The sequence below is a fragment of the Rhamphochromis longiceps genome, linkage group LG23 (assembly GCF_057381845.1).
Source record: "Rhamphochromis longiceps isolate RC_006_pf linkage group LG23, R_longiceps_female_GT1.1, whole genome shotgun sequence".
NCBI classification, from domain to species: Eukaryota; Metazoa; Chordata; class Actinopteri; order Cichliformes; family Cichlidae; genus Rhamphochromis; species Rhamphochromis longiceps.
Genome location: NC_140578.1, coordinates 6,432,580 through 6,447,649, shown reverse-complemented (window position 1 = coordinate 6,447,649; position 15,070 = coordinate 6,432,580). Strand labels below are relative to the sequence as shown.

General features: G+C 40.0%; 1 protein-coding gene across 1 annotated transcript in view; it reads left to right on the top strand.

The window, feature by feature from the left end:
* The first annotated feature begins 1,829 nt into the window (after positions 1 to 1,829).
* LOC146641135 (importin-13-like) overlaps positions 1,830 to 15,070 on the top strand; it is a 29,873-nt gene continuing 16,632 nt past the window's right edge. Inside the window, exons 1-5 of the mRNA XM_085397815.1 lie at positions 1,830 to 1,907; positions 2,321 to 2,407; positions 10,475 to 10,600; positions 10,694 to 11,050; positions 11,573 to 11,826. Of these exons, the coding sequence (XP_085253941.1) occupies positions 2,339 to 2,407; positions 10,475 to 10,600; positions 10,694 to 11,050; positions 11,573 to 11,826 (806 nt within the window). The 5' untranslated portion in view covers positions 1,830 to 1,907; positions 2,321 to 2,338. The remainder of the gene's footprint in view (positions 1,908 to 2,320; positions 2,408 to 10,474; positions 10,601 to 10,693; positions 11,051 to 11,572; positions 11,827 to 15,070) is intronic.

Below are 15,070 nucleotides of genomic sequence, written 5' to 3'. Positions count from 1 at the left end.
TCCAGAACCAGTGCCACGTGTTCTTGGTTCAAAATAGTCAGCGAGTCTGTGACGCACAGGCGCACAAGGCAACGACGACGCAAACACGAGCCACACAAATCACAAATGTATTAAAGATCTGTTACATTGCTATTTATAGTTAATATTTAAGCTCCATATTACTCACTTCAACGAACTTTAACGTTGTTTTTCTTCTGTCCTGTTTTTTCCTCTCCATTCATACCTAATTTAAAAATAACGTTAACAAATAAATTACTTCCTCAAATGCCTGTGATGCATTAGTAATATTGCACTGGCTATATAATATGTATTACTCCAGTTTTTTCCTCTCTTTTTTAAATAATAGGTTTTCGTAATGTTTGACTTATTGACGCCTTTAAATCTGCAACAAATCAATGTTTAAACTGGGACTATGTTAAATCATTGTCTCACTAAGGATTCAGCTATGCAACATTTTAAAAAAGCTTCACTCGTTCTTTTGGGTTTATAACTTTATGCTAAAGCGGAATAAAAAATAAGAACGTTCTCGCTTCTCGTGATTTTTAAGGCATGATGGAAGTTTTTCTCTCGTCCACATGGGGGCGCTGTTGCTTTAAAGTTGATTCTTATAACAGGCCAAACTGTAAACTGCAACACACTGCTCTAGTTAGACTGATAAACTGAAAGCCATTTGTCTCACACATTTCATGTAGATATAGAATTATACTAAGATATTAAACTGTTTTGGGGGTGGAATGAAGAATAGTAAACATATACACAGAGGGTTGTTCGGGCTGGGTTAGGGCTCTCAACTCTACTGCTGATTCACTGGTTTAAATAAGATTAGACTTGTGAGTCATTGATGTCCTACAACTCCTGATTCAATTTTAACTGCAATTTTCTTCAGTTGAATTGGATGGCTTTGTTTTTATTACTGTTTGCACACTATATATATATGTTTTAAATAGTTGTCTGTTGTCAGTGATGTGTGGTTATCATTTTGTCCAGGAGAAATTTATACGATATGCACTTTAAAAAGGATATATTGGTCTATTATATATTTTATTTGCATATAAAATAATAAACCTAATATGATAGCTGGGATAGGCTCCAACCAGCTGCAGCCCTGGAATGGATAAAGGAAGAAAATGAATAGATGGGTGAATGAATGGATTTGCAAGCCAAGTTCAGTAAAAGAAATAAAGCCATTGTTTAAAAAGCACAACTTGCTTGAAAACCTAAAGATTAAGATGTATTTGAAAACACAGGGTGGCATGGTGATGCTGAAGATTGTCTATTGAAATACAGTCCTGGGCCTTTCTGTATGGAGTTTGTATGTTCTATCTGATACCCCAACTTCCCTGCAAAGAAGTGCATGCATTTAGGTTAATTGGTGATTCTGAATTGCCTGGTGTGAGTGTAAATGTTTGGCTCTGCAACAGTATCGGTATATTTAAATTAAGGTAACTGTGGGCTGTTATTATTATTATTATTGTTAGTAGTAGTAGTAGTAGTATTGGTAGTATGTGTAGTATGTGTACATAGATGTGTATTCCATCACTCGCAATCTATTTAGGGAGGAAACTGTCGCATTTAATGTTAATGGCTTCAAAAGGGCAACTCTGGACGATTTACATAATTTAACATTGTGATGACGCAAACAGTTTAGTAAGACTGATAATATATAACTAACTAATAGATTATAATAGCAAAATTCACTCTTTGCAGTAACGTATACATATCCTGTGCATTTAGTATTATGGGAATTTTACAAAATCGCTGTTTCATTTGCCTTGTTCATTGGTTACGCTGCGATTACGATATTTCCAACAACACGTGAACGTAGCAAAGGCTACTGGTGACGGAGCAGAGGCAGAAGAGCGGCGGGGAGCTGCCAGCATCGTCTCAGACCGTCGCAGGACAGAAAGGTGTGAAAATACTGGTCCACCAGATAGACTGGCGATAACACACTGAGATGAGATTGTTATGATAAAACTGTCACTCTGAAAATACCAGCGTCGCCGTCTCGCTTGGTTGAATTTGACACTAGGGTTGCGTCAAGTTACATTGCTACGTTAGCTAGTTTCGTGCTAGCACAGTGACGCTAGCAATCGCTGTAGTATTCTTACATAGTGGAGGTTAGCGACAGCTAGAAGAGCTAATGTTAGCTTGCCGGTTAGCCCCTCATGTCATCCTTATGACTACAATTAATCATATCGTAAACCTAACCTAAACATGCTCATTGCTGTTGCGGAATTATTATGGAAATTACACACTTTGCGGGGGAAAGTTTAACGAAAGCTGCTGCTGAATGTGTTGCTCCTCTTTGATCATTTGACAGCTCCGTATCAGCGGAGATATGGAGACACCGGGGAGAATAGCAGCCACACCGGACGCCCTGGACTTTACGGTGGAAAACGTGGAGACGGTAAGTTTTTGCATCAGTCAGCTCAAGAGGAAAAGCAGGGGCTGTGTTAAAGATAATACGGGCGAATTAAGGGGGAAAGCAGGACGCTTAAGTGCGCCTTGTAGCCCGCTGTAATTACTTTGGTTAAGACTTTTTCTTACAATGCTGGTTTATTTAGGGGACGTGATGTTGCTGTGTTTACGAGCTGACCTCACCTAATTTAGCCTCGACTAAATGCTATGTTTAGAAAGAATACTGAAGTGGTAACAGGTTGTTCCATGCACATTCTCCTAAGTGCGCTTCAAGGTTTTGTTTATCTTTGTCAGATTGGTTATATTCAGCTAGTGTGTGTGTGTATATGTGTGTGTACGTGCGTGTGCATGGCAGTGTTTGCAGCCAGGTCGCTGTGATAAATCTCCCTCCTTGGTGGCCGCTAACAGGGACACAAGGGGATGGGTGGGGAGGCGGTGGAGAGTGTGTGTGAGAGAGAGAAAGGTTCTCCTGGGGTGGATGAGAGCTGATGTGATAAAACTGATAGAGGGATGAGGTGAAGGAGGGAGGGGTCCATGTCGATAACAGTGCCAGTAAAGAAAGAGGAGGGGGTGAGAGGAGGTTGGGGATGCGACAGAAATGATTAGAGGCAGGTTTAAAGGAGAGAGGCAGATTCCTGTGGGGAAAATGCCTGGATAGATAGGTAGTGTGGTGTAATAAAAGCACAAAGAAGAATAACAAACACTGAGCACGGTCCTGTTCTGCCTTGGGATAATCTATTTTCACTTATTCATGTTTCATTTCTGCAAGTGGAGAGTGTATTGTTTTATTGACACACCAGAGGAAAAAGATACTCCATTCCATGGAATTACATTTTCTAAATTTAAAGTTAACACTAACATATATTACATGCACTCCTTAAAATGTGTAATTAATATAACTTGAAGCATGGAGGTAAATTTTTAGATAAAGTAAACTAAGTCCAAACTCATATGCTTAGATATTATCATAACATTGTTCTGTTTTTATTTTGGGTTTGCAATATTGAAGTGAAACCTTGCTTACCAAAAACCCTTCACACATGCAAAAACAATGCCTGATATTTAAAAAAAAAATGGTGTGAGCCACATGCGCTACATTCAGCTTTCACTGACTCATTTTACTGTCTGAATCAGGTAGTCGTGTCAGGGTACTAATCATTCAGTAAATAATAGTTTTTAAAAAGTGTTTAAGAGCATCTCTGTAATGTCTTTGCAAATAACAAAATGTCATGTGTGGGTAGTGTTTAAGAATTTAAGGTCGTTATTCAGATTGTGTGACAGCTTGCACCAGCATTCAGTCTGTTCCAAGCCGTACAGCACTATCTGTAATCTCATGAACTAATATAGCATGCATACAGCACATAGCATCTGAAGTATAATTTCCCATAAAAGATATCAGCAGTTTTGTATTTATAGTGCAGTGGCATTTCAAAACTAATGAGATATTGTTAGTCTAAGGCTTGACTATATTTAGAAAGTAATACCGGTAGCTGAGATTTTTTTTTCTATTTTCTTATCCTTTCTTGTGAGTTTGGTGATAACACTTTGGTTATGGGATCAGTAGGATGCTAAGAGAATGGAAAGTGTCTTTTCCTGCTTACCTAAAAACATCCTTAGCATGTAAATCTGATATTTAACTTATTGTCTAATATGTTAGTGTCAGCAGTAAATTACCTACTGTACAGTAGCATATGGCTTATGAATAAAAAGATAAATTGTAATTTTATTGGAGCAGTTAAAAAAAGGAGATTGTAGATGCAGAATTTTCCCTTTGCTGCAGTGGGTGTTTGGTAGTGTGTGCTTATATTATAGATAGTGGTGGAGATGATGGTTCCTGGCCCAGTGTTTCTATGTGTTCCATAGAGTGCTCTTTGTTCAGTCTCAGCTCTGTGAAACAAAGTGTCACACTGTCAGGATCTTTGTGTGCATAATAAAAGGGGTTCGAACACTGGCGTACATTTCCGCCCAACTATAATTATCTTTGGAGTCACTATGTGCCAAGAAAGGGAATTTTTAAGAGGAAATTCAGAGCGCCACAGTATGTTTTTAGGATTTTGCCATTTTTTAGCTCTCCCCTGAGACAAAATACTGCTGTACCACAGGAAAGAAGCCCAACACTGCACTGGATCGGCCCAATTCTTGCTCAAGGGAACTTTAACAGGGTGACTTTCTGTTACCGTAACTACCTGTAATCACCCCACACAGGATGCTGTGCACAGGAGACTGTCAAGGTCCATTTAGTATGGTTTAGCTCCCTGCCTCTCAGCTGGTAAAGCACCTCTGTCATTCAGTAACTGTAGGTAATTTCAGGGTGAGATCTATGTAGCAGCAGGTGCAGTTTTAAGAAGTTTTATCACATTTAAAGGCTGAGGAGACTATTCACCCAGCCAGCTAACATATTATAGAACATAGCAGCACCCTAAAATCTGTCACTGAGAAATTACACATGATGTATTAAATAGTTTTTCAGTAGTGAGAGTGTAAGAGTTTGATATATCTTCTTGTGCTAATCCAATGCCAGTATTAAATGAATAACCTGAATTACTCACTGTGAGAAAGAGACTGGGAATCTTTTTTTTAATGTTTACGTCTAGACATTAATAATTGGTTAATTAGCTCCTGTCATGTAAAGATACAAGTTAAGTGTTCTCACCCTCACCATCTTGGTATTTTGAAACAAAGAGCAGGAGAATCTGACTGTGAAACTAAGAACACCGTGCTTTCTCGCAGCTTGTTATTGGGCCAATTGTTGGCCAAAAAACCTTCCCTGGGTAGTGTTGTTTCTTGACTCTAATAATAACCATAATTTACAAAATTAACATAATGTTTTAATCAACAGTGACAGAAAATTTCTATTTTTTTCACCAGATGCTTCAATTTAGATACCCTTTTTAAAGTTATCAATTGTAATTCATAAGTACTTCTGTGATACTAACTCACTCTCAGAGCTGAAAGGTTTAGTACGTTTGAGTTCACACACACAGAGTTGTGCTGCAATGTTTTACAAACTGATTGTAGCTGACAGAGAGCCTGATTAGGAGTAGGTGCAGAGGAGTGGATCACAGTATCATCTGCATAAAAATGAAACTTTGCTTTAGTGATATTTTAATGGTCGTCAAACATTTCACATTTCTCTAGGGGCCACCGGCATGCAAAGAAGGCTGGCCTTACCTCGATGACACGTAGGCTCACTAGGCGAAATGACGATCCCTGTAAAGTCCAGAATACATGGCTTCCACTCGCCCAATCTTTACTCCGAAGATTTGGGCCAGCTTATGCACTCCATTCAGTCTTGAGTTGCGGTTCCTCACCCCGCAGACAGTTCAACACTTGGGTGATGAGACATAAAAGTAATCATATTCCAAATAAACAAAAAAAGAGGGAAGTGAAGCCTGTAGGTGCTTGAGTATCCTCTTCTTGAAAACCCATCATCTCACACCTGCTCCTGTCATTTCATGAAGGGCAATTTAGTATGCCTGGAGGCCCTTCAGACTAGGGCTGTGCGATATGACCAAAATCTCATATCCCGATATAAGAATTCTATCGTCCGATAACGATATAAATCACAAAAATGTATAATTTTCTGTAAATTCTGTGAATCTCGGGCAGCTCGACTTGCGGGAAGTGTTTCCAGCTGCGCGTCATGTAGCTGGAGTCGAGTGTTTTTACAGATGCATGAAACGATACATTTTTAGACATAAGTTGTAACAGCCGCCGTTTTCTTTGTATTTATTACACGGCGTGCTGCGGGGAACAGCCTGTTCTAACGTTTGAGTCTAAGGTTTATTTTTTAGCACCTGGCGGCTCTTTTTTTTACTTCTCATCTGTAAATAATCTGCTCTTTCACCTGCTTCAGTTTATTTTGAAAAGTCTCAACAGGATCTTGAGCTTTATTGTGAAAGGTTTATGTGGAACATAAACAAGCGGACATGCGATGCTGTTACTGTCGTTGTTGCTAACCACAACGCATAAAAACAGGCGCTTGTCCGTCTGTAGTGTGGTTATATAAAATATAAGAGAAAGAGAGAACTTTAAGAAATTAATATAGCCACTACAGTGACCATCAAAACGATGAAAAAATATTGCCGTAAAGAGTTTATTTTGCGACACCACGAAACAAACGATAGCGTAAAATGAAACGATAGACGTTTTTATATGGTCATCCGATATATATCGTTATATCGAACAGCCCTACTTCAGACCCATACCCTTCACATCCTTGTGGCCAAATCCTTGGGTGGGTGGTACTGTGACAGTATTATGGTTGTTTATATCTAAGATAAATGGCAACAATCTTAGAACTGAATCATGGGACGCACCTTTAGTTAGATGAAGTAAAATAATATTAAGGAAGTTGATCACAGTTACACCGAACATTAGCACAAATCACAGAGAGTGAAGTCAACAGGAAAAGCACACTTATGGGGTTTTTTCAGTTGTCATGTCTGTTAACTAACGTCAGCTCTAAATATCAGATAGATGCATTTCTATAGTAAATAAATATTATTATCCTCAATTCAGTATCTAAACCTCAGCAGTCCTCTGAAACTTTTCAGGAAAATAAATGGTTTATGGAACAAGGGACTGCATATTTAGACTTGACATATGGAGACATTTGGTACAAGAGATTTTTTTAGTGTTCATGTGACTGAGATATAATCACTCTTGGCAACATAGTATTCTTAATTTCTATCTTGGCTGTATGCTGTCAACAGCCACCCGCGCACACAAACTATTGTTCTTTGTTCCCTCATTAATCATCATTCGTCTGCATGTCTCTGACTCTCGCAGTGTTATCATGGGTCAGTGATGTGATCATGCCTTCTGCATACACAACCGTAGCTGTTACAGTGACACTTGTGGACAGATGGCTTGAAAATACACTGAACCTGACCTGCTGTGTGTGAACACAGTGTGCAAAGATATTTCCAAAGTATGTGTGTGGGGGGTTCCTGCTTTTATGCCTTAAAAGCATGCTGGGGAAGAGAGATTTCTTTAGTAAAAAAATAAAAATAAAAAGACTGCCTTTATTTTAGATCTGCCTGCCTCTATTAGTCCAAATCTGCTGCTATGCACGTTTTGTTATTTTAATAAGATCATTTTTAATTTGTAATGGCTCTCACCTCCTGGATTTGCTTCATATTTGGTATTTAGTAAATTATAGGTGAAGTATTATAGCTATTTGTTTTGGTCGTGAGGATTCAGCTAGATAGTGAATCTGTCTGATGGAGGCATGTTGGGTTTTTTTTTTTTTTGTTTTGTTTTTTACCTACACGCCCTTTCCCTTCCTACAGTGGTGAGGAGGCTAATGACCTTTGACAGTGTCTGCCAAGAGCTCGGCTTCCTCAGCTGAAGCCAGGTGGTGCAGGCATTTTGCGACCATCTGTAGATACAACTACCTCTATCAACTGCAAGTAAAATTGAGGGCCAGTGTTTTTAAGGATGTGGGTTTTCTTCTTTTCTTCTTGTTTTAAGAACCAGTTAACAGTAGACAATACAGTTGTTTGAGATTTTTGAGATGTCTCGTGTGATTTATAGGAAAAGACAAGCAGTGGTTCTTTGTCAACAGATTAAAGGAGCAAACTGAGCAGACTGTTTAGCATGGTGTGCTTTGATAATAAACCTCGGAAGGACAGAGCAGCTCAGACACAGCGCTGTTCAGGATTAAATAAGGAGAAGTCTGCGATCACACAGTGGAGTTAAAAGCTGCTGTTTATGACTCGAATTACATCAATGGCACAGTGGAACTGACTAAACCGTTTTTTATACACCCAATCTTTTTATGTTTGATCTATGTCTTAATTGGTATATGAGTTAAAGCTGGACCTGAATATTCATCTATTCAGATTTGCATTAACATTTTCCTCTTGGATGAGCAGTTCGCTCTCAGTTATGTATACCCTAGTAACTTCATAGATCTTGTTGTATTATAACTTTAACTAATAGCTGTCCCTGGTACCAGGCTCCTTGCACTCTTGCTTCTGTTAACTTTATTGAAGAGTAGTGTGTTTTCAGTTTTACCTAAATCCAGTAGTTTTGGGCAAATTCGCACATAAATATTTGTGTTGATTGTGAGATTTGTGAAGTCAGACACTTTTCTCTAGTAAAGCAAACTGCAGTCCTCCCCTGAATTATCATATTTTATTCAGATAATGAGCACAGAGAAGCAGAGCAACTCCTAGATGGGTCTGTTGCTAGTGTTTGTATACGATCATGTGAGAAGGACAACAAGGTGCTGAGTGAAATGATTACACTCAGTGCTAATCATCAATAAAATGAGATTTAAATGGTTTAAAAAAACAGAACATCATTAGAAGAAAGCTGGTCAGTTATTTGTGGCATCTCGCAAATAACTGAGATGCCACAAATAACTGAGTATATGGGAAACATTGCCTATTTTCCATATATGCTTCCCAGGTAATGTTTCCAGGAAAATACTGCCGATAGGTCTATATACATCACAAATGGATGGATTAGCTGATCTATATTAATATTGAAATTATTTTTCCTCTCTCTAAAAATGATAAATGTCCTAAAAATCCAGTTATAGTTGGGGCCAAATTGCAAAGATCCTGCCAAATCACAGCACAACATTCATTTTTCATACATTTTGCCATGGAGATTTTTCTACATCAGTGGTTCTCATATTTTCTAGCATGCTACACTTGAAGTGAAACATAGTTCACACCCCTCAATTTATAAGTTGTTAACAGTAATGCAGGTTGAATTATAGTTAAAGGTTAGCACAAAAGCAGCAGTAAACCGTTGTCCTTATTTTCCCTACAATTTATCAGGCTTAGTTTCTCTCCATGTGTCAACAGTCCTCAATCGTGGTATATGTGGTTTAAAAAAAAAGAGGTTTCATAGCCTGTTATCACTTATGTTTCTCTGAAACTGAAGATAGATGTTAAGTATGAGCTAAGAATAAGTAAAGGCCCCTTACCATACATATGGCTCCTATAGCTCTTGCTATAGCATCTGTACAGCTATGTACAGATGCTACCTGACTGTGCAAACAGTCAGCTCATTAACAGCCAGCAGCCGTGTTCAGAGTAGTATAGTGAGTAGAGACAGATAATTGCAGTGGAGGATGACAGACATTTAGAGAACATCACCTGAAACTCTGCCTCTAGTCAGTATTGACTTTGTATTGATAGTCTTTTTTCAGCTTTAGTTGTATTGTTGTCCTTTGTAACCTGTCATGTTTTTTTGCTGTATTGTTAAACCTTCCCTTTTCTACAACATTATATTTTGGGGTAAAATGTAAATCCTAGAAGAAATGTGAGGAACAGAGGCATGGGAAGAAACCAGATGGACAGTTAAGGCTCGAGGAAGAAAAATAGAGAGATGAACTGTCAGAGAGAAAAGAGGAGAGCATGACTGGTGGTGGAGGAAGTGATGTGAGCAGGCTTCAGGGGTAAAAGACAAGGATCAAAAGCTCACTGAATAGATTTTTTTTGCTTCCCTGAGACACTATGTGCTGGCAGCCAGCTGTTTCAGTTCAGTGAGCATGTATGTGTGCTAGTGCGCTTGTGTGCGAGACAGAGAGGAGGAAATAAAAAGGCATTTTTTGCAGAGTAGTGCCTCCGTATTTTGTCTAGCATTGTCAGGATTAGAGGTGTCTGTTTAATTAACACTGCATTTTATTTTCTTGTATTGCCCTCTCTCACACTCATCCCTTATCTTTTTTTTTTCTTTGGCTCTCTCTGCACTCAAGTACTCAAATTACTCAGAGCTACATTTCACAGAGTCCTGTTTTCAGGTCATTGCTTTCTCAACTCTTCAGATTTTGGAGGTAACCTGTCTATTTGGTGTTTATGTGTTGCCAAGTGAGAAAAGATTCTCATTTCTCAAGGCATCAAGGCCTTTCCAGCATATAAGCGCTCAAAGGAATGCATCTATTCGCAGCAGGTCTGTTTGCGGACACCCACTGTTGTGACTGTGGAGTGTAGTTGCAAACATTTCTCACAAGAAAGTTGTTCAGATCCTTCATGGTTCAAGACTGTATGGATTGGTTTCACTGTTTAGTATTATTCTTCTCTTTTCTTTTTCATAGGCACTCCACCAGTTGTACTATGACCCTAATATAGAAAACAAGAATCTGGCCCAGAAATGGCTAATGCAGGCTCAGGTCTCGCCTCAGGCCTGGCAGTTTTGCTGGGCCCTCCTGAGCCCAGAAAAGGTACATGGTACACAGACTCTCACAAAGACACACATAGATAGAAGAAACTAAGATATTTTCTGTAATTTGCATCCATCTTTTCTTCGTTCACAGGTTCCAGAGATCCAGTACTTTGGCGCTAGTGCACTTCACACCAAGATCTCTCGGTACTGGTCAGATATCCCCACAGACCAGTATGAGTCTCTGAAGAGCCAGCTGTTCTCCCAGATTGCCTGCTTCTCCTCTGGCTCCAAGATGGTGCTCACAAGGCTGTGTGTGGCATTGGCCTCTCTGGCACTCAATACCATGCCTGAGGCCTGGCCTGGCGCAGTGGCAGAGATGGTGCGAGTGTTTCAGGAGGACGGGGGAGGAGTGGACGGACGGGCACGCTGCCTTGCATTGCTAGAGCTGCTCACTGTCCTGCCTGAGGAGTTCCAGACCAGCCGTCTGCCCCAGTACCGGAAAGGACAGGTATCTCTCCAGGCACCCCTTTCTCCTATCTTTGCATCCACTGCAGGTTTCCCTATATTAAATATTTTTTTAAATTTTTAACTCTTTTACTCTGTCCATGCATCTTCAGAGTGTTAATAGTGCTTTATAAGATTTTTTTTGTTGTGGAAATGTGGAAAATTTAAAAAACTTAAACGGCTCACATGCCAGTAGCGACTTCTTGTAGTATTTTATGCAGCCCATGTATTCAACCAGAGTTCATTTTATGCTATGATATGACAACACAAGACTAAGAAAGCTTTAACATTTTTTGCATTTTAGCTACCTCACATTTCTTTCTTTCTTTTATTAAATGTTTTTGAACAACAGTTCTTTCTTTTGACTGGATTTTTTTAACTACAGAGATGTTTGTGAGAAAACAATGGTTTATATTCCAAAAAGTATGGTATCCAAGTATTTTATTGCCACCAAAATAAAAGAGACAAATACTAGACCTAAACAAAGCTTTAGCAGTATTAACCCTTTTTATCATTCTCACTCTAGGTTCGGGGAGCCCTGGGACGGGAGTGGGGGTCAGTGTGTCCCTTACTGCAACAACTACTGCGGCGGACAGACAGCCCGGGAGCCGTGAAAGCTCGCGTGCTACGTTGCCTGTCATCGTGGGTGCTGCTAGATGTGCCCCTCAGCGAGAGTGAAGGCCTGGTGCACGACTGCTTTAGTGCCCTGCCCGACCCAGAGCTCTTCGACACAGCAGTAGAGGCAATAGTCAATGCCATCTCGCAACCCGACTCCCAAAGGTGTGTACAAATGTTTGTAAATGTGCATTTATGTTTACCCATTAAAATGGGATTATAACTATAAGACGACATGATAACTATACTGCTACACAAAAGGTTGTGAGGAACTGGTGAAAATACACTGGAGACAAAATGAAAACAGTGAAAGAGAGAGATGAAAAAATCAGTAGCTTAGGGCTGAGAGCAGACAGGGTGGGCACTGGAAGGGCACAAGGGAGGGATGGAAAGAAAGAAGGAAGGAAGGAGGGAGGGATTGATACAGGGCAATCTGACAGCCAGGGGGAGGAGAGCGGCATTTCTCGGTTGGCTGGCGTTGCTATGGTTACAGAGCTGGGGAGAGATGTCATCATGCCCCGGTTGATTCAGACATAACAGGCACCCATTACCCCTCCCCTTAGAGACAGAAATCTAGAGGGAGGGGGCGATGGGGCGATGCAAAGAGAAGAAAGGATGCTAAGAGACAGGGGAGGGCAAGGGAAGGTGTGAGATGTGTGGAAGGATAAAAGGCTTCATCCTCCATACCTCTGCACGGCTGCACAGACAGAGGGTTGGACCTGTGAAGTTACTGTTGACAATTTGTTTTAAACAACCTGACATTATTCCTAGCAGATGGTAGGAGGACAATTAATGGCAGTGGAGTTACAGGTAGAACATCTTCAGTCTCAACATGACACACACAGCATAAAATAAGTATTTCCAGGCTCCTAGAATAGACTGTTACAAATGTTATCCTTCTGATTTCTTCTGATTTCCTTTTTTTCAGTTATGTTTTTGTTTTTTCTTTTTTTAATGTCATGGTTGTCAGCTCCTCCCAGAAGTCATGTCTTATTAGAAGCGTCTCCTGAGACACATGTGGCCGCTGGTTTTGTTGGTCCATTGTTTAATCATAAGGTTAAAGTAACTCCATAAAATAGTATCTGTTCATTAGTGAATGAAAGACAAGGAAACGAATAAATCTGTTTTTCCATTATCCCTTAAAATACTGTCAAAGCCCACATTTTTTTCCATCCTTCACAATCGCTTTTTTAATTCTATTTTATCGCTTCTCTCACTCTACCTCTGATTCTTTGTGCTCTTCCTTTCCCCTTTCTCATCTCTCTCATCAGCACTAAGCCCTCCTCCCTGTCTCTTGTTCTCTCTTTCTGTTTAAACACATTACAGTCAACTCATTTAGGGGGATGCTATTGGTCCAGCTGCATCCTGTTGCCAGGCAACCCATTTCCCCTGTCTCAGAGTGTTGCAGTAATTGCAGAGGGGATCAGAGGTGGGGAGAGGGATGTTGGGGGGGGGGGGGGGGGGGGGGGGGGGGGGGGAGAGAGCTGGAATGAGAGGGAGAGAATGAAGGCGGAGTCAAGAAAGGCAGAAATTGTATAACATCATGGTAGGAGCTAAAGAGAAGAGGAGATAACTATAAGCGAGCGGAGAGGAGATGGCAGCAGGCTGTCTCAGAGGAATCTCCAGAATGAACAAACACACACATCCACACATGTGCAATAACACTAAGTGCAATAATCCTTTCTGGCATCGTTGTATTTTTACTCAGTTGTATATAGCATTCGTATTCTATTTTTATCTTATTGTATATTTTTATTCTATTTTATTCTACTGTATATAGTATATTATTTTATTCTATTCTGTACAGTTGTGTACTGTATTTATTCTTATTGTATTCTAATTTTTGCGTCATAACTTTTGCACTGTCCACTTCCTGCTGTGACAAAACAAATTTCCCACGTGTGGGACTAATAAAGGTTATCTTATCTTATCTTATCTTAGAATGTCATCTCAAGTAAAGGAAGTGGGGAAATGCATACAAATTCATTCTTCCCTTTTAATCACATGACATGCACACCAAGCCTTCCTTTTCTGAGCTAAAAGTGCATGACCTGCATTTGCAAAGCACCTTATTAAAAATGAATGATCTTCTGAGTGCATTAGTGCAGTCTACCGGTCACATGTACACACATGCGTGCTCGCACAGTCAGTTAGGTTAAGTGCAGTTCTCAGTGCAACTCATAGCATTACTTAGACAGCTGAACACAGGATCTAGGCCAATAGATGTACAGGTATGAGATTATTAGATGGAGGCCATATTCATACACATGTGCTTCACAACAGGGTGGATCTCACTCAAGAAAAGGCTGAGTCAGCATGGGCAGCTTAATAGAGGGCTGGACTTCATACAGGACCATAGAACCATCTGCTTGACTCATAAAAGGGTCCTAAAGAAATTAAAATAATAAATCCTTTCTATGACCGCAGCAAGGGATACATTTAACGTGCAACACAGGAGGTACATTGCAAGGGGGGTCGGGTGGGTCTGGACACTTTTCCTGTGGCTGCTGTTAAATTACCACTGAGAAATATTTAATTAGTCAACATAGACAGGAAATCCATGTAGCTATCACAATTTAAAGATGACTTTTTTTTGCGTATGTCAAATAGATGTTTTTTGTTATTGTTGTTTTTTTTAAAGATTAAAAAAACATTACTGGCAGATACTGATAATGGAAATAATAGTCAGTTGTGGCCTTAGTGTGCTTCTCTAGTGCTCTAATCTAACCTACAGTTGATTAGGTTGAAATATTTGTTGTTGTTTTTTTATAATTTTGTGTGCTTTTCCAAATGCCGGTATAGTCCCACAACCTTGCTCTGTCATTGATAAATATTCATCGACCTGGACCAACCTCCGTATTGACTTTCTCGTAAAAGATGAAGCACAGGCTGCATGCCACAAAAACCCAGTGGGACACACGTAATATGGTTTACATGTATAGCATTCACTCATGCACATAATCTTCTAGTTGACATTCAGGAGCCCTTCATCTCCAAATGTCACTCTTTTTCTTGCTGTCATTAAAGACGACAGGAGAACTGATGTTGTATGATGTCGTCACATGAGCAGCTGTGAGGGGAGCGTGTGGTGCCGTGTGTCACGTCATACGGGTCTTTTAGCCAGAGTGAGGGAATTATAAATGGCTGAGACAGCAGGAAGAGGACAGAATCAAATTTGACAGCAGTGAAGCTGTGAGAAGAAGCTCTGAATAGATTTTCTGGTGGGATTTTTACGGTGGGTGTGCTAGATCAGAGGTTGGACTAACTTGGACTGAGATTTGATTTGAAATAAACACTTGTCTTGGAAAGGAGCAATAAATACATCAACCTAGCTGTGAGCAGTGTGAGTCAGGTTGATATACACCAGTTGAGAGTCCCTAGCCTTGCATCCTGTGTTTTATCTGCTGTA